General features: G+C 44.0%; 1 protein-coding gene across 7 annotated transcripts in view; it reads left to right on the forward strand.

Annotated features, from left to right (window-relative positions):
- Nucleotides 1-27,879, forward strand: part of LOC146035690 (ligand of Numb protein X 2-like) — a 76,471-nt gene that overhangs the window by 26,091 nt on the left and 22,501 nt on the right. For 4 of the 7 annotated variants that reach the window (XM_083159272.1, XM_083159277.1, XM_083159275.1 and 1 more), the window contains exons 2-4: nt 14,818-15,275; nt 23,554-23,753; nt 23,860-24,056. In XM_083159272.1, coding sequence (XP_083015398.1) covers nt 14,887-15,275; nt 23,554-23,753; nt 23,860-24,056 — 786 coding nt within the window. In that variant the 5' untranslated portion in view covers nt 14,818-14,886. Of the gene's footprint in view, nt 1-12,865; nt 13,224-14,083; nt 14,106-14,226; nt 14,372-14,817; nt 15,276-23,553; nt 23,754-23,859; nt 24,057-27,879 lie in introns of those variants that run through there. The other 3 variants (XM_083159273.1, XM_083159278.1, XM_083159274.1) reach the window with 3 other exon arrangements.

Below are 27,879 nucleotides of genomic sequence, written 5' to 3' on the forward strand. Positions count from 1 at the left end.
AACATTTTCATGGCATGATAAAGTTTGCGCATTGTATAATAATATGGGGACAGCAGGCCAGATTGGGACTAAAACTGCACCCTTAAACACCTGAGGAAAGTGAAACAAAATTCCTGATAAGCTGCGTACCCCAACAGCTTATCGGGGGCTAATTGGATAGCCCCCATAAAAACAGTTAACCGCAAGGATTTCCTGTAATGACCAATTGCCCAGACCCAGGAACAAGCACAGTAGGCCTACTCGTGTTCTGCATTTGCCAAAGATCTGGCACCTGTGGCAGCCAACTGCCTTGAACCAGTGACTCACCCTCCATGTATGCCCATAAACAATAGATAACTTTTTATTCTGCCACTTTAATGTTCATTGTTCCCCACACCTACGGTGGGATGTATTAAGCTGAAAATGCGGTAAAACCCCAGTTTTACCGCATTTTCATATGTACTAAAACCCAGCCGCACCGTTACCGCCGGGCAGGATGGGTGGCGATACCATATAGAAACCTATGGGCTTCTTTTCGTTGCCTCTGACGCCTCATGGACCCCCATCTCCCCCCTCCCCCCGGCTTACCTTCCTGCTGCAGGTCCTCCTGGACCCCAGAAGGTAAGCCCCTACTCCCCTAGCAAGACGTCCGGATGTCCTTCTGGCTGCAGGGGGGAGAGGGGGAGCTGGGGATAGCCAGGCTGAGCTGTCCCGGTGTGAGGGGAGCAGTAGGCGGCCAGCACACCACAGTACAGGTATCGCGGGGGGCCTCCGTCACTGCACCACAATGCCAGCCACATATGTTAATACATATGCGCTGGCATCGCGGCGGCCGGGCAACGATGTATGTTAATTCATCCCCCCCCATAATGGGATGCGGTCATTTGGTCTACTGCATTATGGTAGAAAGTCATTAGGTCGAATCCATTAGGTCGACATGCTAAAAGGTCGACAGGACTCTAGGTCGACATGGGAAAAGGTCGACATGATTCTAGTTCGAAAGGTCATTAGTTCGACAGGTCATTAGTTCGACAAGGTCATTAGTTCGACATTGTATATGTCGACATTCACAAGGTCGACATGGAGTTTTTCACTGTTTTTTGAGCCAACATGTGCCGACAGGCGGTATTTCATGCCCTACCATCCTCTAGGGCGTGGTGGGAGAATAAAATAGTCGCATTGCGAGCGCAGCGAGCGATGCGAGGGGATGCAGTGCACTTTAAACTGTGTCCATGTCGACTGTGTTGACATTCAGGTAAAAAAACAGTGAAAAACCCCATGTCGACCTTGTGAATGTCGACATAGACAATGTCGAACTAATGACCTTGTCGAACTAATGACCTGTCGAACTAATGACCTTTCGACCTAGAATCATGTCGACCTTTTCCCATGTCGACCTAGAATCATGTCGACCTTTTAGCATGTCAACCTAATGGATTCGACCTAATGACTTTCTACCATAATGCAATAGACCAAATGATCCCAACCCCCCATAATGGCTTATTTATCAGGGTCATCTGTCTATTTCATGTGCTTCTTTGTTTGTAAATAATAAGCCAATAGACTGTGTGTGTGTAGAGTAGCCAATGGGCGGGCGCCGGCAGCAGTGAGCCTGAGCCATTTCCGGATACACAGGGGGACCGTAGGACCCAGCCACTAAGTGGTGATGTAATGTGTATGGCAGAATGGGTGGGCAGTGACGGGTGACGAGCGGCGCTGCCGCCAACATATAATAATTCATGTCTGCGGCGGCGGCGCTCACCGCTGCCCACCCGCTGTGCCATGCTGCTATTTAACAGAATGTCAGCCTGCCTGCCGCCCTTAAATGGTGCCGCCCTGAGGCCGGTGCCTCACGGGCCTAGGCACAAGTCCGGCCCTGCCTATTACATTTCACCCCAGGTGTTCAGGGACAGTTGACAAGTGTGTTTCCTTCCCCTGTACTGAATATCATTGAAGACCTGTAGAGAGATTTCAAACATGCCGAGCGTGCAATGAGACCTACTGTATGGATATTTCTGAGCTAGAACTGTCCTGCACAGAGGAGTGGGAGTAACTGAAATGTTAGTGCAGGCTGATGGTGCCAAGCCCTTGCTCTTCACACAGTAACTGTATTTTTATGATTATCTTTAATAATATTTGTTCAGTAAATAACTAATATGTACTACAATTGGTAAAATCTTCATATCCTCACAGCACTGAGGTCATGGGTTCAATACCCACAATGGCCCTAACTGTGCAGTGTTTACCTTCCCCCTGCCCCCATAACCCTCCCATCCTGCAGGCCTGGTATTTTTCTGTCTGAAAGTGGTATTATTAGTGCATGCTTTAGGTGGTCCACATAGGACAGGACTTGCATGGCATGTCTGACTATTGCCTGTATAGGTCTAAGTGGCCGTTGATCACAATCAACATTTTATTGGATCAGATATTATGCATTACTAGTTAAAATTTGTTCAGATGATGACTACAGTCTGCTGCCATGTGTCCATAGTACAAAACTGCATTTTCTTTCCCCAAAGGCTTTGTTGTGTGGTGTCCAAACTATTGAGGTGCATTTGCTTAGAATTCCGCTACTTGGAAGCAGCCATGCTTGGACAGCTGCAGTTTATTAGATGCAAAATTATTTTCAAATAAATGGTTTATAATTAGTAAAATAATCTTGTAAGTCTTGAAAGGTTCATTGTTGGTTTAGGGTAAAACACTCTACCTTGCAGCCATTTTGACCCCCACACAGCCAGGAATTACCTCGCTTCCATTTTGCAGTATTGTTGCCGGGATTAGGCTTCTAGGTAAATACATTTCTTTTTCTTACCTTTCTAGTATAGTTTAATACAGGGCTGGGCAACACCAGCCCTCCAGATGTTGATGAACTACACATCCCAGCATGCCTTGCATCAGTTTCAGCATGACCACATAGCAAAACTAATGCAAAGCATCCTGGGATGTGTAGTTCATTAACATCTGGAGGGCCGGTGTTGCCCAGCCCTGGTTTAATAGAATAGCTTACTACTGCATTGTTCTGTCAGAGCTGATATCACAAGTCATGGCCTAAAATTACAGTAGTTATATGCTTAAAGTATACTCATTTAAGCTATTTACATTATTGCTGGCTCTGTCTTGTTCACTAATTTAGTGATAATACATTTTCATACAGTTTGGAATGTTACATTATAGAGATTACGCCTTGGATAATCTGTACAATGTCACTCTTCAAAGACATAATATTTCTGTTCAATTATAGACCATTTCTTGAATATGCCTTCATCTGAGGGTAACATTCAGGTACAGGACATAACACGTGTATTGCCTGTAGATCACTGAATGAATAGGGAAGTTAAATTAATGTAATTGCACTTTCCAATTGTCTAATAACCAGAGAGGCAATTAAATTGTCAGTTAAACAATTCTTTCTCCCTCACCCTATTTATTATCCACCCACATGACATATACTATTTATTTACACTTTACTCTTCAGCATTCATGGTAATATATTTAATGGGTCCATAGTCAGTGGCGTAACTATAGCACCGCAGCCCCCGTGACCGCGCGGGGGGGCGCTGTGCATGTGCAGGCGCCGGGGTCTGCAGTGCTATAGTTACACCCCGCCGCAATCCCCCGCAGTCTTTACCTGTGTTCAGTACGCGCTGGTCCCGGCTCCCTTCTTCTGCTATGAGGACCACCACAAAATGTCCGCCCCCATTTAGCAGACAGTTCTCTGAAACTGTCTGCTGTATGGGGGCGGACATTTTGTGGTGGTCCTCATAGCAGAAAAAGGGAGCCGGGACCAGCGCGTACTGAACGTAGGTAAGACTGCGGGGGATGGGGGGTTTGCATGGGCGGGCGGGCGTGCGGCTGGGTGGGCGCCCTCCCTTTAACGGCGGGGGGGTGCCCAAAACCTAGTTAGGCCCTATGGACCATAGTCCAGCTTTTCTGTACTGTTCTCCTTATACATATGATATATAGAGGAATTTTATTTATAGGGGCATGATGTCCTGCAGTGCTAATTTAGTATCAAAATGCCTTCGAGTAGCTGTGGGGGATTTGGCATGAAAAGCCAGCGGTCGGGATCCCAGCGTTCAAAATCCAGACGCCGGAATCCCGAACGCCGAAATCCCGACAAGGGGGGGGACGTGGATCGCCCCCCCTTGCGGGCTCGCTGCGCTCGCCACGCAGCGGGCCCGGTGGCTCGCTATGCTCGGCACACTAATTTATTCTCCCTCCGAGAGTGTCGGGATTTCGGCGTCCAGTATTCCGGCGTCGGGATTTTGAACGCCGGGATTTAAACTGCATTTGGGGTATACTAAAACAGACATGATCTGTAGACCGGCTGTCCCTGCAATGCCTACTGCCACATATATTATGGTGTGTGGCCTCACCTCACACTATTAGGCCACACACCCTAAAAAGTATCATGGCCCAACCAGGCTCTCTGCTGCCTTGCCTATCACCACTACTTCTATAGCAGGGAAACTCTGTTGTTCTAGAGCTCATGCACAAACTGTGGTTCAGGCAATCGCACAATGGACCACCCGCCACTCGTCCAGCTGCCTGCTTCCCCTCGCTCGCCGAATTTGCCTGCACGGCTGCGAATGGATGTTTTGCATAAACATCCATTTGCAGCCTTGATGGCGCGGACCACAGCATTCGATGGTCACCGACCATCGAATGATGTGGAACGAGCAGGCAAAACTAAGACACTCTCAGCTGTACAATGACAGGGCAGGCAGCTAGCATCCGGTGAGCTGCCTGCCCCTGGCTCATTTCCATGGGAATGCCCAGCATTTTCATCGGAACACCCAGGAAATGCTAGGTGTTCCCATGGGCGTGTCCATCTGCCGCACTGGTGGTTGTGAATGGGACGGTGAACTGCATGTCTGTTCGCACCGGGCGTCTGTGCATGTGCAGACGCCGGGTGTGAATGGGCATGTAGTTCACTGCATGCTCCCCTGTGCGGATGGACCCCAATAAGGTCAAAAGTTCCTGATGCCCAGCGGAAGGAGATTACCAGGGACAGGTGTATCCAAAAGGATCCAGTGAAAGGAGCTAATCCGGGTAAGATTCATCCAAAAGGATCCCTTTGTGAAAACCGTCTCTCCTTCCTCTAGGAAGGAGTAAAGGTCTGGGAACCAATGCCACCTGAAGTTCAGCGAAGGCAACATTTTCATGGCATGATAAAGTTTGCGCATTGTATAATAATATGGGGACAGCAGGCCAGATTGGGACTAAAACTGCACCCTTAAACACCTGAGGAAAGTGAAACAAAATTCCTGATAAGCTGCGTACCCCAACAGCTTATCGGGGGCTAATTGGATAGCCCCCATAAAAACAGTTAACCGCAAGGATTTCCTGTAATGACCAATTGCCCAGACCCAGGAACAAGCACAGTAGGCCTACTCGTGTTCTGCATTTGCCAAAGATCTGGCACCTGTGGCAGCCAACTGCCTTGAACCAGTGACTCACCCTCCATGTATGCCCATAAACAATAGATAACTTTTTATTCTGCCACTTTAATGTTCATTGTTCCCCACACCTACGGTGGGATGTATTAAGCTGAAAATGCGGTAAAACCCCAGTTTTACCGCATTTTCATATGTACTAAAACCCAGCCGCACCGTTACCGCCGGGCAGGATGGGTGGCGATACCATATAGAAACCTATGGGCTTCTTTTCGTTGCCTCTGACGCCTCATGGACCCCCATCTCCCCCCTCCCCCCGGCTTACCTTCCTGCTGCAGGTCCTCCTGGACCCCAGAAGGTAAGCCCCTACTCCCCTAGCAAGACGTCCGGATGTCCTTCTGGCTGCAGGGGGGAGAGGGGGAGCTGGGGATAGCCAGGCTGAGCTGTCCCGGTGTGAGGGGAGCAGTAGGCGGCCAGCACACCACAGTACAGGTATCGCGGGGGGCCTCCGTCACTGCACCACAATGCCAGCCACATATGTTAATACATATGCGCTGGCATCGCGGCGGCCGGGCAACGATGTATGTTAATTCATCCCCCCCCATAATGGGATGCGGTCATTTGGTCTACTGCATTATGGTAGAAAGTCATTAGGTCGAATCCATTAGGTCGACATGCTAAAAGGTCGACAGGACTCTAGGTCGACATGGGAAAAGGTCGACATGATTCTAGTTCGAAAGGTCATTAGTTCGACAGGTCATTAGTTCGACAAGGTCATTAGTTCGACATTGTATATGTCGACATTCACAAGGTCGACATGGAGTTTTTCACTGTTTTTTGAGCCAACATGTGCCGACAGGCGGTATTTCATGCCCTACCATCCTCTAGGGCGTGGTGGGAGAATAAAATAGTCGCATTGCGAGCGCAGCGAGCGATGCGAGGGGATGCAGTGCACTTTAAACTGTGTCCATGTCGACTGTGTTGACATTCAGGTAAAAAAACAGTGAAAAACCCCATGTCGACCTTGTGAATGTCGACATAGACAATGTCGAACTAATGACCTTGTCGAACTAATGACCTGTCGAACTAATGACCTTTCGACCTAGAATCATGTCGACCTTTTCCCATGTCGACCTAGAATCATGTCGACCTTTTAGCATGTCAACCTAATGGATTCGACCTAATGACTTTCTACCATAATGCAATAGACCAAATGATCCCAACCCCCCATAATGGCTTATTTATCAGGGTCATCTGTCTATTTCATGTGCTTCTTTGTTTGTAAATAATAAGTAAGACTCTGCAGAATATGAGGGTGACTATGATGGTGCTTTAGAAATACGGTATAATATTGGTTATGTACAGTTGGTGTGAATTATTAGGTCGCCATTGTCAAAAGGGCAGACACGTGTAATGGTAGACATGAATTTTTCCCAATTTTTTGGTGACAATGTCGACATGGACAAACGGAACACGTTCCCTCGCTTCACTCGCCATGCTTCGGGCTTCTTTTTATATTCTCCCTCTATGCTGACATGGATGGTGAATTAAGGACAAGCCAGTTAAAAAAAAAAATCATGAAAAACTTAAGTCGACCCTGTCATGTGTCTACCATTTCACCCTGTCGACCTATTGCATGTTGTCCTTTTGAGGGTAGCGCTATTGTCTGTCTATCTAGACAATGACTATTTATCTACCGGAAGCAGTACAGTTATGTGTGATTAAAAGACAAAATATAATGATTATAATATGACACATTACATCATCAAGTACGCAGACCACCCACTTTGAGGAAGTGGAGGGATCTAATATTTTAACAGAGAGAGATAGTCGCATAAAGCGAGAATGATGGTTTGGTTTATAAGGGTGACCAGCAAAATTAGCAGTTTTTCCGTTCACTATTTTTGTCTGTTAGATGTAGTCCCATACACCAGTCTTTGCAATTGCTATCCATTTCTTCATTGATCATTATGTTTATCTGTGTTTTGATTACGTTCCAGTTTTGAAAGCTTTTTTTGCATGCATTCTCAAGGTAAATATGTTTGTACGTCATTTAGCATGTGAAATATATAATTTCTGTAACAATAGTACTCATTACAGAACCTATGCATGTGCTACTTACTATAGTCTAACATGCTTTTACCCTTTGTACTTGGTACAGTTCTATACTATTTTAGGATGGTGGAGAAGCTATTAGCTTCCAAGCAAGTGGGAGTTCATGGGGTTATTAGTCATGCAAGTCTGGCGGTGATGGTAATCACTCTGTTTTGTATACAAACCATCATATGCTTAATGCTGTGTTGCAGATAACATCTTCAGGTGATTCACCAAATAGCATAATGGAAAATAGTGTCTGCTTTTTTCCTGACTTTAATTCCCATAGCCGGTGTTATGCAATGTTTCTTCTTGCATTTATAGTTTACTTGACAAAATCCATTGTTTAGTATGCATGGGTTTTGGTTTGTTCTTCTGCAGGCTAGTGAGAACGTACCATGAATTTTAAAAAGGATCAGTAATTTGTATGATGACTTTTGTTCTCAGTTCAGATTACACACTTTCACCGTTGCAATGTCTAAGTGGGAAATCAAACCACCGGGGCTCATTCATATGAAATGGACACATAGTTAGGGATGGCCATCGTTGTGGTCACCATCAATGACAATATGGTAAGTTTCCAACTATGCAATGGATGACATCAATGGTTTCCACAACTGATGATTACCCCTGTTCTTTTATTGACAGGCCTGTGGGCCAATCCAAACATGGGGAATTGGTTTGTGTGTGTGTGTGTATGTTGGCGGGGGCGTCACCGAAGGTACTCTTCTTGTCTGTTTTCACTTTATATTGTGCAGATCCTTCACAGGTGGTAAATGTAATTATTTTATAAGCGCTGATACTACTCTAGACTCCAGAGTAGATCACATGGTTTTGTCCATCTGAGAAGGAATTTGCCTTTGCGACTCGAGTGAACCAGAATAGGGGCCCTTGTCGCAGGGATATTGTGCAGTATACACACACACACACACACACACACACACACACACACACACACACACACCTTCATGCATAAAAGGAAACCCCAAGGAGGCAAGGGATGAGAGTACTTGCCAGAAAAATATGAAAAAAAAACCTGCCACATTGGCTCCACCCCCTAACCACAACCCACAAATTGCAGCATATAGCCGCGATGGTTGGGAGTCTGGGCAACGGCCATGGGTCACAACCAAAAAACCCCGAACATTTTGGTCTATCAGGGCGGTTTCTGTGTTTGTGTGTGTGATAGTGGTCATTTTACTGATTGATAAGTTTAACTCGTCTCACACTGCTGAATTAATGGTGAAGCAGAAGTCCGCTAAAGTGACTGTCCAGAACAACAGGTTACGTTTAATTGAATTTAGCCCATCCTTATTATCTAAACCCGCTCCGTCATACTTAACCACCTGGGTGCCAGCTTCCTTGATTCCAGCATCGACATTTCCAGTTATGACGGACTACCAGTCGGGATTACAGAACTGGGATATTGAATGCTGGCATTCGAATCGCGGGCATACTGAATGCATCCTGTGCCATTTCTGTAATTTGAGGCCATATGTGTTATCGGGTGTTTATTGTGATTGAAGTAAATTGTCAGCATGCACATTCATATCTCCCAGCTGTCCTAATAATCCGTGACTGCAGGATAGTTACGTTTTTGTATGACTGATCCACGGGCAGCAGTGTCCTTTGGTGGGGGCAGTGGGGAGTCCCCCAGATAATTTGTGAATACGCATGTGCACAACGTTTATTTGCAAAGACAAAGGGGACAGGGGGCATTCCAGCAGCTCATTGAGTGCTGGCCTAGCCCCCCACAATGATAAATAACGGTGAAGTGGAATGCAATTTCGGAATTGCTGTGAGGTCAGGCCCCCTTTCAGTGAGGCCATGCCTCTTTTTAGGGAGCAGCTGTCTCTTCCTATTTTACAAATGTTGGGAAGAATGGCACCTTCATCAATCAAAACCTACCATCAACCAATATGGGTGTTTCCCTCACCTTCTAATGGTTTAATTTTGAATGGTTGTTAGCTAAAACTATTGTGAAAACATAACCCTTTACTGTTACAGAGAATACATTTGTGTCATTAGCAAGCATACAATGTGCCAAAAAAAGGTATATTTGCACAGGGTGCAGAGCTGGCCTATACGCACCTAGTGTACACCAGGAGAGAACAGTACAGTACTATATGTTCCTAGTTACTGTGGGATATGTGGCTTGACAGTGTTAGAACTAATGTTCAATCCATGCATAATTCATGAGCAATATAGTTTGTCTATGTCTAGACAGCATTATTGATAAATAATTCCGGACATTTTACAGCAATTGTGGGGTTAGACATTACTGTAGCCCTGCTCCCTGCTGATTAAAGCCACGATTTACAGAATTTTGTAGCAGGGACTAGGATGACCTAATTCAATGCAAGTTGCGTCAACCCCGTTGGGATGTGAATGGCACGGGGAGCTAGGCCAACTCAGTCAGTGAAGCTTTGAGAGACTCCTAAATTTGAGACCACTCCTGCACTTTCCTGGAGAGTTACCAAAACTATGAAAGACTGTCTCCAACTGTTGCGCTGTAACACAGTGATGCGATGGTGCCAAGCATGCAGAGTACTTGAGTTGATGGCTATTTTGGTGCATGTAAATAAGCCTCTACAACAGCAGTCTACATAATAGTTAATTCACGGGTCCACGGATTGGAGGAGGGGCTAAAATGATGCAATTCGCATAAAATCATGCAAAATTACGCAATTGGCGTCATTTTAGCCCCTCCCCACAGACCTGCAAAATTCATGATTTTATACAGCGAATGGGGAGCGGGGGATTCGGCAGTGATGCTGGGGAATTGTCCTCCTTACTGGGGGGCCGGGAGGGGGACCCGATTTGCGGGACCCTCCCGGCCATTCCTGGAGGGTAGACCAGTATACCACAAACACGTTTTACATTAGAAAGGTAATTTTTAAAGCTGTGTGATTCAGTTAGATACTGTTACTTTTACATTGGTTACAAAACACATCTCTAGAACATTATTGATTTTCATAATAATTTTTGTCTGCTCTGCAAGGTTCCATTTGAGTCATAGTGGACATGTAAACCAAGCCATTTGAAATGGAAAGAAACCTAAATCAATGTTAAGCTGTGTACACACGGGGCAATTTGGGCTGTCAAAATCTATAACAAGTTAGTGCAAATTGCACAGTGTTTTGCCGCACTTGATGCTGATGCGTGGCCCCGTGGCATCGGAATAGAAAGTAGTAATAGACTGTGCAGCGCAATCCTTTTTCTACTATCTCGGAACGAGGCCTATGCTGCTCAATGCAGCTTGCCCCCCCCCCTGCTGACCCTCCCTCCCTGCTAGTCAATGCCCGTACCCCTCTAGGTCCTGGCAGCTGTCATGGCGAACCGAAATAGGCGCCCGACGAATTACCCTGTGTGTACCTTTAGTCGAACAGCATTCAGTTTGTGTATTTTTTTTTTTTTTAAAGGTCATGTTTTATTCAAGGAACAGGAGAAAATGCATAATTTCTATGGAAAAATCGTTGATAAACAGTAGATAAAATCACAGAACATCAGGGGTCTTCAACCTTTAAGACAGTGTGGGCCACATAAAAAAACAAAAAAAAAAACGCCAGAGGGCCACTAATCTTCAGTTGGAGCCACGCTCATTCATGCCGCTCTCAGCGAGACGCAGCGCAAATGAGGTATGTGTACATGTGATGCCTGCGCGCCCCATTCGCAGCAATAGACAAGGATGCTCGCACATCCTTGTTCTGGCGATCGGTGTGCTGAGATGGGTCATCTTGGTGCGCCGGCGCTAGAGATGCCCGTGGCTCTATCTGTATCCTGCGGTATTTAGCAGAGCCCCATAGCATACTTGCCTACTTTTGAAAACTAGTTTCAGATAGATTATACTTGGTAGTAGAATTTTGTAGAGTGCCTTATTGAGGGGGCATGTCATGCTCCACCCAAAGGGCGTGTCTAGTTCCATATATGGAGAGATTGTGAACATGGCACCTAGAAGCTTGGGCGTGTACTGCTACATCTGAGTGGAATCTTTTAATATGACATCCAAATGTAGATGAGCCCCAAAACAGTTACTGAGCTACTATACTTGGTAAAGAATGTGACAAGGATTGTTCATCTATTGTGTTTTACACTTGGTTCCATATAAATAGCTACAAGACATGCATGTAGCCATAGGGATCATTGTGTTTGATCAATAATGCTGGGAAATTACATAGATACATTTACATTGAATCATCAGTCTCTCATTCCTTTTTCCCCCCAAAAATGTAACCGTTACATAATTTGGTCTAGGTGAAACGAGGGAGATTGCTAGACTAATTAGGTAGAGAGGGAGATTACTGCTATTTCAGGGAGTCTCCTACAGAATATAGGAGGGGAGGCAATCAGACATCACAGCTCCCCCATAACATCAGTTTAGCCCCCTTAGACAACACAGCCCCCCATAAAGCACAGCCATTCATAGAGACAGCACAGCCCTTCAAATACCCTTTTCATACCAGCCAAAACTCCCGTGTTGGCCCCGGGAACAACCCGTGACTAGCGCTGGTGTGCAAGGTTCCCAGGCCAAATTCCCAGGAAAATTTTCCTGGGATTTCAACCCTGCTGGCTAGCACGGTATCTCCTGCAACCAGCCCGGGTTACTGACTGGTGTGAAAGGAACTTACATGGGCAGTGGGGTCCGGGTGGTGGTCATCGGGTAGCGGGGTACGGTCAATGGTGGCGGGATCCAGACTGCGGGGATCTGGGCAGCAGTGACTAATTGCTTGTAGTGCCATTTGCCAGGCAGCAGGGCGGAAAGTGCTGCTGGATTTGAAAACATATTGAAAAGACTGGCTGGATGCTCTCAGCCAATCAGCATCTGGCCAGTCTTTTTAAAATGTTTTTAAATTCAGCAGCGCTTCCTGGCCCGATGCCCTGCAAATAGCGCTACAAGCGCCTAGCCGCTGCTGCCCAGATCCCTGCAGTCTGGATGCCGCTGCCCCCTCACACCAGAAAATGCAGGAACAAGAGTGTTGTGAAAGGGGCCAACCTGGGAATGTCCTTGCTTGTTGAAGTGACGGTTTTCCTGGGTAAGTCCCTGCATTTTCTGGTGTGAAAAGGGTAAACGATAAAATACACAGCCTGCCTGCACACAGTCCTATCCAGGCTCTCAGTGGTGGATGCACCTCTGTGTCCCACCATGACAGCAGTGAAAGGGTGTGGGCAGGCCGGGCGACATGGCGTGAGTTAGCACGGACTTTACATGTCCGCACAAAATGAAATGTGCTATTGTAATACCCTGGTACTGCAAGGGTTAATACCATTTAGTTTTATCATGCATAGCTAGGTCTATTTCCTGTGCACTGATTGGGAGAAGTTTGGGGATCAGGCAGTGATCACATGCAAGCCTCCTGCAGAGGGGGAAGACAGGAAGTGTAGTTAGAAAGTAGCAGATTCAGCACAAGTTTGGAGTGAACAGTGAAGGTGCATGGATGGTTGCTGGGGCCATGGAATGGCTAACTGTCATTTCCATGGTCCCCAGCTTTGGAAACAGCAGTCATGAGTTGCACCCCTTCTATGGAGAGAGCAGCAGCAGCACCTGTGGGTGCTTTTCTGCAGAGCAACATGAGGCGAATGCAGTCCCTCACAGCACATGTGGGGAGTGCTGCCAGTCCCAGCAAGGAACCAGAGAGAGAGAGAGATCGCAGTGTGAGAGCAGCAGTACACAGAGTCCAGTGAGAGGGTGATGCCCACCTGTAGAGGTGCCCTGGAAGAGTGCCAGGTGTGAGTCTCAGGAGAGGACGTATCTGGGTGAGTGGTCGAAGCCACGCGGCATGCTGAGTAGCCCCCCATTGACAAGAGTCCTTGTTATGTATGAGAGAGACAGTAACCTGTGATGTGTAGCACTACTGGTCCCAGGATGCCCTGGTATGAACTGTTGTTTGCCATATTTATGCCGCTGCAATTAAGTGATGTGCTGGAGGATGTGCCTTGATGTAACCGTTATGCTGTGTGCTGGAGGAGAGTGTTCAGAAGTTTTCCCTGCTTCATCCCTGCTATATGTTAAATAAACTGTTTATTGCTGTTTGATGAGATGGCCTGGCGCCCAATTCTTTCTGCGCTGCACGGACACCTGTAGTCCACTCCCACAATGCAACCGTAATTAAACTCCTGATTATTCAGGGGACCCCCTGGTACCTGTGCCTTACCCATGACCAGCCGGAGGAAAGTAAGTGTGATGAACCATAGCCAGTGACTGCAGGTATGCCATACCTAGTGCCAGTGGGGTTTTACACTATTGATGTGTAGAATTAATTTATAAGGATTTCAATAATTGTTTTGCTACTGAATTAGCAGAGCAGCAATTATATATGTATGACATACTTCCTTGCATCATGGAACTGTTATGTAATTCAGATTAGCTGCAAGTGAAAGGGTTTTGCTTTGCGACACACCCACTGCTCGGTTTTCCTGTTTGTTCTTGTGCTGTAAACATGACTATAACAATGGAGTGCTTGGCTGTAGGCAAACTGAATATAATGCATTGCTGACCTGTCTGTTTATCCTCTGTCCAGTGTCTGCTCAGTCTGTAATCTGTCCTGTAACCTTCTAGCATGTATACATGTGTCACAACATGACCTGGACATGTTACATTAGAAGCACAGCCCACTGCTACTGCACTGGAACATGCAGGTATTTAGCATATTCTATAGCTTTATCTGTGATTTATTATCTGTAACCTCCCTCATTGTGGTGTTGCAGACGTCAGAGACCAATGGTGTGCTGCTTCATACGTGGTCATAGCAATGCAGCAAGTGACACGGAGGAGCAGGGAAGAGTGCAGTAACATGCTGCATTCAGTATGGATTGAACCAGTAGTTCTTTATTTCAGCACTTAGCCTAATGTTTTACTTCCTGTAAAGCAGAGAGGCATCCTGTATCTGGCTGCATCGCCGGTGGTGTGTAGCATTCAGCATTAACCTCTTCCTTTCTTATTTATCTCTCAACAACAATCCACAGTAGTACTAGATTAGACTCTTTTAACATTGCAAATAGCTATTGTCTAATTATATCCTCCTTTGTATAGCCGCGTCCAGTTTTACATTGTATTTCTAGTAACAAATTGCGTAGTATCGGTAGCACATACTGTACTTACAAAGTACAGTGCTTTTGTGATGTGATAACCATTGCTTAGTTTACACATGCCACACCTTACTCCCTTTTTGGATGCCAAATGCAGTAACACTTCTATTAACATATTCCTACCAGTCATGGTTATGTGAATCTCGGACGGTGACAGCTCTGTTTAGCATTGATCACTATAATGCATGCTCCTGTCCTAGGAGGATGGGGAATATACAGTTGCTGGAATTACAATAACCTTTCCTTCTCTTTTTCTCTTTAGCAAGTCATGCTGTGGACACCTACGTTGTAATCCTGGCAGTTCCTAATCTGCAGAGAATATAACCAGGCAATGGCTGATCCGGTATCTCCAGATGGAGTCCCCACAGCACTTGAGCTCTGTCATGACTGTGGACAGTCTCACCTGGTAACTGAAAACCATATCTACAACTTCCAGGATGAGGTAGATGATGAGCTGGTCTGCCACATATGTCTACAGCCACTGCTGCAACCAATGGACACTCCTTGTGGTCACACTTACTGTTACAGGTGCCTAAAGAATTTTCTACACGAGAAAGACTTTTGTCCTATGGACCGCAAAAAGTTATGCTTTCAGGACTGTCACAAATCCAGTCTTCTGGTGAGAAACTTGCTGGACAAGCTGAGCATTATCTGTCCCATCCTGGGGGAATGCAAAGAGATCATGCAGCGCTGTGACCTGGAGCCGCACCTACGCAACAGGTACACACATACATTACACTGTCATATCATTCTACTTCTCGTGGTGCTCTGACACTTTGCTGATCGCTCTCTTCCTTAAAAAACACCTGAAAAGTGTCTGTTTTTGGTCACTTTTGTATATTGATTACTGTGTACTTGTGAGTTAAATCATATACATTAGAAAATGATGTGTGTATGAGTATTTGTGTGGTTCAATGTAACTGAATGGACGGGCCCTCCCAGCTCTAGAAGATTTAGGTAGATGATAGGTTTATATGAATTTTAGTAGTGTCTGTTAAACATTGTTTAACCAAGTGCAAATACATATTAAGTGATGCAAGGCTATCCTGTGTCCTCAACCTCTCCCACTGGATCAAGTAGGGACTGAGAGGAACATTTAGTATACACAGATACTAATTACTACATCCAGTATGCAGAACATGTAGCTGTTCTATGCCGCTCACATCAATATATTGATCGTATGATACAGTGCAGACTGCTACATAACCAGGCCTGTTCTCCCTCCATATAACAACCGGATATTTGGCTGTATCCATACTGTATGACCAATCTCCTACCTTTGTCATGAGATGGAAGCTGAGAATTGCACGGAGTAAGAAGCATTAAGCAAACTGTGTTTTTTTTCACCCTATTATAGGAAATCAGAATCCTAAATACAGCTTCCCCTGAAGATTAGTTACAGGTGAATTCACTTTTTTACCAATCGGGTTACTTTGGGCGTCAGACATTTTTCTGGAGCCCAAACTTAGTTTCCTAGTTTTGGTGTAGATGGACCACTTATGGCAAATCTACAATTCTGCAATAATATAGTTAGTTAGTGAGGCTGTAAATTCTGCTTGTGTTTCCCCTGAAGAAAAAAAATACCTTCTTAAGCATCTACAAATGTAGTGTTATTGGGAAAGCCCCCTTACCAGCTTCTTAACAGTGAATTCCTTTATGTTTGTTGGTGATAGTAAATGCTGTTTTCTTGTCTTACTACCTCCTTATCCTCCTGCTGTAAAAAAGCTGATTGTGTTGTCCATGAATATATTTGTATGTATTTGTATATACCTACTATACTCCTTTTCTCTCACTTCTCATTGGTGGACATTGCGAATATGGTGGTATTGAGGCTGGTGTAGGAGCTAGGCCCATTTAGAGTTTAATTTTACAATTTGTGAAACTCCATTCTTCATTTATATCCCCCTAGAAATGATTTATCATTATACTCATTGCAATACAGTAACTGGTGCAAACGTCTTCGAAATGTTTTGCTCTTGTACTGGAATTATCTGCCTGTTTTCATCATCCACAGGATTGGTTTCTGGTAGATGAAAAATATATTTTCCTCTATTTATCTGTACCATGCGGATTTATTTTGAACTATTGCATTCCTGTTACCATGTCAGACAAATGGAGCAGTTCCTACTTGGGTGTGGCAGCTTTGGCTGCTATTCATATTCAGAATAAGATGCCAAATGCCAAAAATGGAGTGAAAATGTCAGAAATTTTGTTCTCAGAGGTTTGGACGCATGCCCCATGTGCAGTAAGCCCCAGAGAGGAAAACGTTCTGGAGTTGATGCTCAATAGGCAACATTATCTATAGATGGCATTGCGTTTCTCCGCAATGATACCAGAGAGATCAAATTCCTCCCAATGCCCCCCCCACGACTCGTACATGCACTGTCATAAACCCAGAAGTCTTCACACCCAAGGGGCAGCTCTGATCAGGAGAATCATCCTTTACTTAAATATGCATACAGTACAGTTTAAATAAACCTCAGTATGCATGCTATCTGTGTCAGGATGCATAGCTTTCGAAATGTGATGCGTGATAATCCCACCCTGAAAAGCGATATTTGGACTAGAACTTGACTAGACCATGAGTCAAGCTGCTTGGAGGAAAGAGCTCTTTTCTTCAAGTCGATGCTTCCAGATCTAAGAACATATCATTTTGCTTCTTACATTTCCTTGCTAGACCGAAAATCGAATCCTTCTGAGAGCACATGGCATTGGGAAGTTCGGTCTTGCCCAGCTTTGACTCTGGTCAGAACTCATCTCCTGTTCTTCTGAGACCAATAAATAGCCTCATGGGTCATTCCAGGAAAATGGTCTTTTCATGTAACGTTACTTACCAGTTTCAACACAAGCGTTGCATCAAAATGAAAGCATATCATGTACCAAACAATCAACATTTACTTTGCACAAAATATTCAAAATGCATAATCAAAGAATATATTTCACATGATCTGATCACAGACCGTCCTGTTGAAGTCATGATTTTCTGAAGAAAAGGTCTTTTGGAAGATTGAATCCTTAGATCCAACATGCCAGCATTCACAAAGGACTACCATAAGGTTTGGAAGTTCTAGATTTCCTTGGCCTGCTCCAGGGGTTCAGACATTTTTAAAGTTCTACATGTACAGCCACAATATGTTCCTTTATGACACCTGAAGTTCCCATTATCTGAGCCTTTAGATACTGTCAAACTTATGTTTCCTATGTGTCAGACAGTGTTCCATTTTTGGAATTGGCCTCTGCAAGAATTTGAGTTGGATGCTATATTTTATAGGATACCTTCTGTAATATTCCACAATAATAGGGCTGTTCATAATCTTTCCAACCCAAGGTATTATCACTCTTTCACATTAATCAGGGCATGGTTATTTCTTCTTTAAATGAATGACTGGCTTCATGTAACTGTATGCTATTACCTTTTGACATAGAGCTGTACAAAACACTATAAGCATATGGCTGTTAACCCAAAAAAGCACTACATATGTTTAAAACACTTCAAGTGCAGACAAATACCCCTTTCACACCGCACTTTTTAAATGGTACATTGCCGTTTTTTTTTCCATTTCAAAACGTTTAACGCTGCAGTGGGAAAGCGCCAGAGTTCATTTACCGGTATTCCATCCTACACGTTTCAGAACCGTTTTTTTATGCAGTGAGAATGTCTCTGAAACTGTATTTGGTAAAAACAACAGACTACAGTGATAGACTGGCCCCTGCGTTCTGCCTTGAAACGTGTTCAGGAGATTAAACGGGTTGACTGATGTGAATGGTACTTGAACGGTATTTAAAACGGTAATCTACTGCAATATGAAATACCGGGTTTTTAAAACGTTTTGGCAGTGTGAAAGCCGTATTAATGGGTACTAAGCATTTGCCCATCTGTTTGCCAATATTTTTTATGTAGTTTACATTCAACAAAACTCTGGTTGAAATGTACCTGCGTGTGTTTGCAAGTTTGTCCAGTGCTCAAGTGGGACAGCACTTATCCAGTTCATTGGATAGTAGTGCTCTAGGTATGTAGAATAGTATGGCCATCTTCTCTAAATAAAGAAGGCATGGCTTGTTCCCACTTAGGACAACCTAAAAAATGGTCTTTTAGCTTTAATATTTGATACAGACAATGGGATGTTGACTAGCGAGAGGCAATGTTCAGTCCACATGTTTCCAATGTACAATACCATATGGTCCAATCTGTAAAAACCCTGGTTGACCGTTTCTTGAAGTGTAGACTAGTGGCCCAGCATACACTAGAAGAGCTCACTAATGATTTGGCACTTGATGTGCCATTTTTTACATGGATTAAATCGCATGTGAATGATCCCATGTAAACTCCCGGGGAGCAGCGGGGGCGGGAGATTTAAAATAAAATAAAAAAACCTGGGGAGGCAGTGGTGGGTACCAGGCTACACTGAGCACCCGGGGATGACCGTGCAGCGCCGGGGCAGACAATGTCCGGGAAGCGCCGAGTTGCAGGTGCTGTGCGGCCAGCAGTGGCAGAATTAAAAAAAAATTCTAAAGGCAGACTGACCGTTGATTGGCTGAGCGTGCAGTGGGTGCAGGCACCTGCAGCTCAGTGCTTCCTGGACACTGCCCATCCTGCTGCTGCATGGTCACCCCCAGGCACTCAGCACAGCATGGACCCTGCCACTGCCTGCCCCCCCTGCACACAGGTGTGTGCCAATGGGGCTTCACCACTGGCGCTTACCTACAGATCAGACCCAACCGCAGGTTTAATCTGTAGGGTCCAATCCGATTTCTCCCTATTAGAATTGAATGTAATTAGTTGAGTGCATATATTTACATACATTGCCATTCCCTGACCTATGTACTGTCAGTGTGCTTCTCAGATACTAACTACTGTAGTTACAGAAAAATGCAAAAATTAGGATAAGTGGTTTCTTTATAAGGTCAGAAAGGTGGGTGTGCTCCCTAGGGTGCACAGACAGGCGCTACCAAGGGTGTTCTGTCAAGAACTGCCACTTAATGTTGGGGTTGTCAGCCCCAATAGACCCAGGCAAAAAGAAGATAAAGAAAAGTGGCGCTGGTTTGATGAAAGATCATACGATATTTAATAACAATTAAAAAACAAGACATAAATAACACAACAATAGATAAAAATGGTGATTATATATTGATAAATCTGGACCGGAGGCTGAATGGGGACCAATGAAAAGTTTGTTTAGCAGATTGGGGGTGCAACTGGTTAGTGAGATGAGGGTGCCCACGGGGCTGATATTTACCACTGATGGTTGGGGATTGTCCAATCCCGAATGCAGGGTTGCAGAGAAGTCCTCAGATGGATGCGACAATGGGGCCACAATGGCACGAACCCAATGATGTTGTAGGGCTAGATGTTGTATGAGCCACGGGTTACTTGCGTCGCTAGAGGTGCTCGCCCCAAACAGAGGATCCAAGTTTACACTATACAGCAGGCATTCCCAACCACGGTCCTCAAGACACACCAACAATGCAGGTTATGTAGGTTTTATAAGGTCATTCTGTCTGAAATTGTAAGGCCTCATTAAATGGTTTATGATGTTACCTGTTTCTTATACCTTATTGCACACACAAAAGCTTGGATTCGTAAAAGTGCACATTTTTCCACTACATACTATGTGAACAAACCTTGAAGGAGACCTGCAATATTGTATGCCTATCATGGCTTTAAGTAGTCCTGGAGAGGTAGTGGAACTCCTTTTCCTTGCCAATTAGGCAGAGCCAGGGCACCCTAGATGGATTTTGAAATGTTGAACCTTACCATTACAGGTGGTAGAACTCTGTTCCACTAAGTTCCCCCCACTTTAACCCCTGATCCCTATGTAATAAAAGCAGTCTACGTTTTTTGCAAGAGCAACTAAATAAACTGCTGTGCTTGATGGTAATGATGTACTAAACTATAAAGTACAAAAGGAGAAAATAAAAATAGAATGTTTATGAGGATGCGTACGAATGAAGAAATTGGCTTATCATGTGGAAAGACCTGTTAAACTGGTTATGAGTAGAGATGTGCAGGTTCGGATTTACCCGGATCTCAAGATAGGATCTTATTGGCTATACAACTGTTACGTCTTTTGGAGCCAAAACATGTGACAGCCGATAGCCAATAAGATCCCATTTTGAGATCCAGGTAAATCCGACTCTGCACATCTCTAGTTCTGAGGAATATTTGCAACTACGTATTGAAGCTCTATATAATAATGTGGGGCATATTCAATTAGCCTAAAGGGGTGTACTCACGTGCAGGCTGCTGGCAATTTTGGTTTTGTGCACTAAGTGATTTTGTGTATATTTGATCTGTGGATAGGCAGAATACACACATAGGCAGAATTACCTTTTACTGATTACTACCTGCACAGTCTAGTCTGCCGGGTGATCGTGGGGCCACACATCGCTATTGCCCATAGTGTACATAAGGTGCAATTTTGGCTATCTAGTAAAAAATACCTGGCCAATCTGCACTGTGTACACGAGGGTTGCAGATAATTGTCAGCTAATTACCGCATTGGGGTGGTAAAAGGCTATTCCATTAAATGGGTATGAGTCATTGGGTCGACCCAAGTTAGGTCGACATGCATTGGGTTTGGCACTGAAGGTCGACAGGCCTTAGGTCGACAGCTGAAATAGTTCTACATGGTTAAGGTCGGAAGGACGACACAAGCATTATGTTTCCTGTTTCGACTATGAGCAGGTTTTACAGTAAAAAGGTTGACATGAGTTTTTCACATTTTTGTCCCGAATGTTGACATGGACATCATCTAAGTGTACCACGTCCGCCTCGCCACGCTATTCTATTCTTCACCACGTTGTAGTGGACGGTAGGGCATGAAATACCGCCTGTCAGCACATGTCTGCTCAAAAAACATGAAAAACTGAGGTTGACCTTTTGACTGTTGACCTTCCCATTGTCTACCTAATGCTTGTGTCGACCTTCCGACCCTGTCAACCTTACCCAGTTCCAATTATTTCAGGTGTCGACATAAGACCTAATGACCAAATGACCGTATCCCTAATTAAATAGCCTTTTCCATTTGTGTAAAATCGGGGATTACCACTCATAAACTCACTGATTTGGTATGAGCCCCGATTGTGCCTGTTTCTTGCATACATTTCCACGTAGCTCCTGAAGCTGAAGGGGAAAGCATACTGCTGTCACCAAGACCGATATCAAAGTTCAAAACATTTACATTTTGTGCAATGTAGCACCAGCTACAGAAGAACATGAAGATCAAGGGTGTCTGCTACAATCCATGTTCTTGATTAATGATTACCCAGAGCTCACTGGGACAGCTCTGTAAATATTACACTTGTCACAGAGCATTGCATTGGAGCTACGTATGACGGGCTTGTTGAACTTAAAACTGTTCATTTGGAAAAAGCAGAGTCCATGTTTCTAATGAGTCATTATAATGAGTGATACTGTGTTCTGTTTACTACCCACTGTGTACCCTGCATGATACACAGCTACCATCACTCCACTGATAATAACACTTAAGGCCCCCATACACTAGTGCAACTTATCGGGGGCTTGCCGTCGCATGCAGTTTCCCGTGAACTGCGGTGTCAGGAACGCATCCGATGCATCGGGGTGTGGATTAATAGGTCGACCACTATTGGTTGACAGGCAAAATGTTGACTAAACAAAATGGTTGACATGCACTAGGTCAACATGCTCAAAAGGTCGACAGAAGCAACGGATGGACAAGAAAATAGTTGACACAGTAAAAGGTCAACACAAGTTTTTGTTTATGACAACATGGACCTCCTATCAGTGTAACTATACCCCTTGCTTGGTGAGTGCACCTTGGGCCCGGTGCCTTGATATACGTGACACACTGTTATATCCTCCCTCTATGCCGACGTGGATATTTTAAGTAAGAAGTCTCTTTAAAAAACATTAAAATTAATGTTGACCTTTTCATGTATTGGCCATTGGCATGTCAACTTTTTGTCGATGTTGACTAGTGTATTTTTTTTTCATGTGTCAACCTATTTCTTGTTGACCTATAGCGATCGACCTATTGACTGTTGACCTAGACACTGTTAAACGGATACCGATGTATTGTATGGGATCCCAGTCATGGTTGCGAGATCAGATAAATCTTTGTAGGTTGTAGGAGCCATAGCTATCTCCGGTTCCGATCTGATGCACATGGGACCGCCCATTGGATCTTAATTAGAGGTAAAACACATAGGATTTGATATTTTTCTTGTGATTTCTCAGCCCGATTCTTCAGAAGAGGGTGAAAAGGGCCCAAATTTCACAATTGCACTAGTGTATAGGCACCTTTTACAAATCTAACTCACAAATTGTGCATAGGCAATTAGTCGTCTTTTATCAAAATTTATTCAATTTGAACAAATTTATAATGCAACAGATTTCCATTATAAGCTAGACCTGAAGCTTATGGGCTGGGTCTATTGTTCATTTTGCGTAAAACAATTCTGCAATGTATGGGGATCACTGTTTGTATCGCACACTTCCTGCTTCTGGTCTGGCTGTTAAGTTCTCTGCAAGCCCTGAGGGACCCTGTGTGACTACTTCCCCATTTCTGAACTGCGCACCAGTCCCCAATGCTACATACCGTGTCCAGTGCGGAGGTAGCGTAGTGTCATTATTTCCTTGAGATATGCTGATATATATATATATATATATATATGTGTGTGTGTGCCAAAATGAAAATACTATTTTTTGCCATGTATGTATATGCCTAAATACAGATCTAGTAAGTTTTTTAGTACATTTAAATAAATGAAAACAAGTTATATGCCTGAAGGGCTTTGGATATTTCCAGGAAAGAGAGAGACAGCACAAACACCTTTTTGAAGGCACCATGCTGCTGTTTTTAAAAACGTCTTTAAATACATGTTAAATATTTTTTCCTATACTTTGGATATGACAATTGCATATGTAGCTTTTTTAAATCTTAGACTATATTTTTCAGTAAGGCCTTATTGTATAAAGCAATTTCCATCTACAGGTAAACATGCTTCTTTTTGTCAGATGCACAGGCTTCAGGAAGTACAGGGCAGCTAGAGAGAGGAGCGCCCTCATAGGTTCAGGAAAAGACTCACCTGAGACTGAACTCTCCCCAACTAGTGGCATTGCTGAGGTCCTGGCAGAGTCCTCTCTGGCTGCTGTGGTATCTCTTGGAACATCAGAGCCAGGATTGGTAAACCCAGCCTTTGATGAAAATGATGATGGTGAGTATTAAAAAGTTTGTGATTGGTACATAAGTTATGAAAATGGTGGTCTTGTCTGACCGGTCTTTCTTACCTTGTGTCTTAATTTGTTTCATGTCTCTGCCAGATCATACTCATAGGACAAGTCTGGTAGCAGAGACGAGTACAGTAGAGATACATCGTGATGACCCTGAAGAGGAGCTTGGCATGCGCATTGTGGGGGGCAGAGATACTCCCCTTGGGAATATCGTGATACAGGATGTGCTCAAAGACTCTCTAATAGCCGCGGATGGCAGACTTATGCCAGGGGATCACATTCTGGAGGTATCTTCTGCCACACAAAATCTTAGACTCTCACAATCCGCTTACATTTAAAGAACATAAAACTGTTTTTTTTATTCAATTCCCTTTGCCAGTTTGATTTAAACTTGGATTTCCTCATGTGATACAATTGCCATATTTTAAAGGAATCTTTGAATTTTAGTTGATCTTTAAGTGAAGATTTCATGTCTAGCCGCATCAGTTTACCTTAACATCTTAAGCTGGGTACACATTACACGAATTGCAAATGATGCAATGTCTTTAACTTTTTTTTCTTAAATTCCCTTAAATAATTGTTTGGTTGTTAACAACATCTCTGGTATAAAGTAGGTAGTGGGTACAGATTCCACACTGTGCTAACCAAAACCCAGATAAAGCAGCATGTAGGGGATGATGTGGACAATTCATTATTCTGATTTTCTGCTGATCGACAAATTGTCCAACAAACCATGTGTTGTGTACCCAGCTTTATAGATGTAAGTCAGTGGTTCCCAACCCTGGTCCTCAAGTACCCCCAACAGTGCACGTTTTCCAGGTCTCCACACAGAATCACAGGCAAAATAATTAGCTCCACCTGTAGGTCCTTTAAAATGTGTCTGAATAATGAGTGCACCTGCTGGGTGACCTGGAAAACATGCACTGTTGGGGGTACTTGAGGACCAGGGTTGGGAATCACTGATGTAAGTGATCAGATACAGGAGATCTGCAGATGAGAAAAGATCGTTTGTAGATCTTTTAAAAGGAAAATAAACATTCCATCTGTACAGGCTTGTTTTACAGGGCACAGAGATTACTAAGCAATGCATTTAATGGCTGCCTGTTTTCTGGACACTTGATAATTATTTGTCAAAATCGCGCAAAAAAAAAAGGTTTCTGCATGACTGATAACCACAAGACTTCTTTTGCTTTTTACCCAAAACTGGTTGTCTCTTATCCGTTAAATTATCTGTGTGATGTGTTTCTGGGCATCTGCAGACATTTAAAAGTTAATTTTTTCTTAATTTTTTTTTTATTTATTTATATATTACAACTGAGTTGTTATTGTATAGAGGAGGCTACTTACAGAAGAGCACTTGACGGTACCAATGGTGAATAATTTTGAATGTAAGGTTCCTTGTCTCTCTTTAATTAATTACATATATAAACAGTTTGGTTTGAAATCATTGATGATCTGTGCCATCGATGGGGGAAAACCAGATGGATTTCCACCATATATGATGCAGAAGCTAGAAAAAAATATAATTACATTTTGTTTTTACAAAGTGCCGGGACACGGAGCTTTGCTCTGCCCCCGACAGTCCTGCGAGGGTCCTCCCCAGGCTCTTATTGGCCCACCGCCTACTGTATTGTAAAGCAGGGATGACCATTAATAGGTAAAACCATTGATGGTTCCCTTGCAGATGGGTTAACAACATCAAGGTGTACCATCAATGGGTAACCCACCGATGGCCATCCGTTCTGTACAGTAGGGGGAGCTCAAGCACGCAGCTCCTCTCAAGCAGTTGGCTGGATGGTTGAGGTAGTGACTGTTTCCACTTTCTCTGCAGCAGCCAGCAGGTATGTGTCCTTCATGTCGAGGGGTACTGGGGGGAGGTGAAAAAGGACATTGACCAGATCCACACTCACTGTATTATGCTTTACAGGTGTGTGTCTGAATTTAACTTTTTTGGGGGGTGCATCTTTAATAACTGATTGTGGTTTATTTGCTGTATTTTGTTTGCTTTGATGGCTGCTTTGTTTTGTTTAATGTGAAAGAGGTGTTTGTGACACTGTGTGTATATTCGGGAGCTTGACATAAATGTGTGCTATATATAGTTATATACAGTATGTGTGTGTTTTCATGTTTGTGACATACATGTGTGCTATATTTATACACAGTTGTGCTCATAAGATCACCTAACCTAGCAGAATTTGTGATTTTCTGGCCATTTGTCAGAGAATATTAATGATAACTCACAAACTTTTCTTTCACTCATGGTTAGTGGTTGGGTGAAACCATTTATTGCCACACAACTGTGTTTATTCTTTTTTTAAAAGAAAGAAAAGTTTGTGAGTTATTCTCTGACAAATGGCCAGAAAATCACAAATTCTGCTAGGGTATGTAAACTTATCAGTACAACTGTAGCTGTGCGTGTGTGTGTATGTATGTATGATGCTGAATTGCCCTGTGTAGCTGCCCCCTCTCCCCTACCCCCGCGTTACAGGGCCTGATTTCTCTGCACTGTATATCACTGGGCAGAGTCATGTAGGGTACACACCAGAACAATTTGGGCCAAAATTACCCAATTTAGATACAATCTAAACCACCTAAGCACAGAGAATATACAAACTCCACGCAGTTAGGGTCATGGTGGGAATTGAACTGAAGACCCCAGTTCTTGGATGCATGAATGCTAATCATTACACCTTCCACTGTACAATAAATTCATAAGTTAGGTTACCAAAATAAATTTGTGGGTTGTTAAGTGAATACCCAGCACAATGCACAGATACATTCTGCTGTATACATTCAGATTCATATGGTAATACACAGTGCACAAAGAATCTTTATCTGCACAGTGCTGCACAGAATCTTTGTCACTTGTGGTTATATGGGACAAGCACTCCCTAGTTAATGTAAGCACTATGGGGCAATGACCTTTTCTTGGTGTGCTTAATTACACAGCACGTATTGTAACCTAGTATTTATATAACCTTCAATGTGTGTGTTTGGCTTCTGAGCAGGCCCTAGATACAGAGTGTTTGTACTCTTAACTTTGAAATACATTTTGATTTGGATAGTAATTTATAATAACCCCCAAATTATATATTTTGAGGGCGGGATGTATTAAAATACATCAGCTCGCCACCGCTGCGATGTTATGCCATATGTACTAACATATGCGATTATCATCAAAATGCGGTGACAGAGGCCCCCGCAATACCTGTGATGTGGTGTGCAGGGGGGGGGTGTCTCCATCCCATCCCATCCCATCCCTGGGCTCCCTCTCTTCAGCTCTTCTCCCTGGACAGGAAGCAGGTGTCCTGGGCTCTTCCTCCTCCCCTCTGATGCTAGAAGGACATCCAGCTGTGTTGCTAGGGGGAGTATATTGGAAAAAGAAGGATTTGTTCACCCTATAGCGCTATTTTGGGATGTTCCCAAGAACCAAGATCACACCAATAGTGATAGGTTTAAATATACATGACCTTCTCCTATGAGTGATGGTTAGCAGATTATTTCAAAGGAGATTTTTCACTCTGAAAAGAGATTACCCCTATATTGTTCCCCAATCAAGGGTACAGCATTAGGGGTTAAATCAAAAACAGATCATAGTGTAGTATTTAAACACATTGATGGTTTTTAATATAAAGATACACTCACAAAGGTAGACGGTTAAAAAGGCACAAATATGTTATCCCAAGGCAACAGGCTGCTCACACGTATCCCACAGTTCAAACCCCAGTCTGATGTGAAGTCCAACTCCGGAATCGATCCTCCACACAGTCCAGGAACAAGGGAGCAGGTTTCGCCAGTAAGCCAGATAGGGATCCAAAAGAAACAGCACAGTCTCTTAATGCATTTCGGACCCAGATGGTCCTTCTTCAGAAGAGTGCTGTTGTTCGTTCCGCTGCCAGTATTTATGACCCAGAACCGGATATTGATCATGGGGGATGGTCCGTCAATGAATTCGCACCCTGCGGCATTTACTGCACGTACTGCGGGTGGCCGGGTGTGCGCATAAACGTCATCCCCCGTAGACGCCGGTATTTAGGTTCCTATACTCAGCAGAGGTACCCGGAAGTACCGCTTTAATCGCGGTCTCCGTTTTTCTTCTCTATACCTCTA

This window comes from Crinia signifera, chromosome 9 (genome assembly GCF_055691185.1).
Source record: "Crinia signifera chromosome 9, ASM5569118v1, whole genome shotgun sequence".
NCBI classification, from domain to species: domain Eukaryota; kingdom Metazoa; phylum Chordata; class Amphibia; order Anura; family Myobatrachidae; genus Crinia; species Crinia signifera.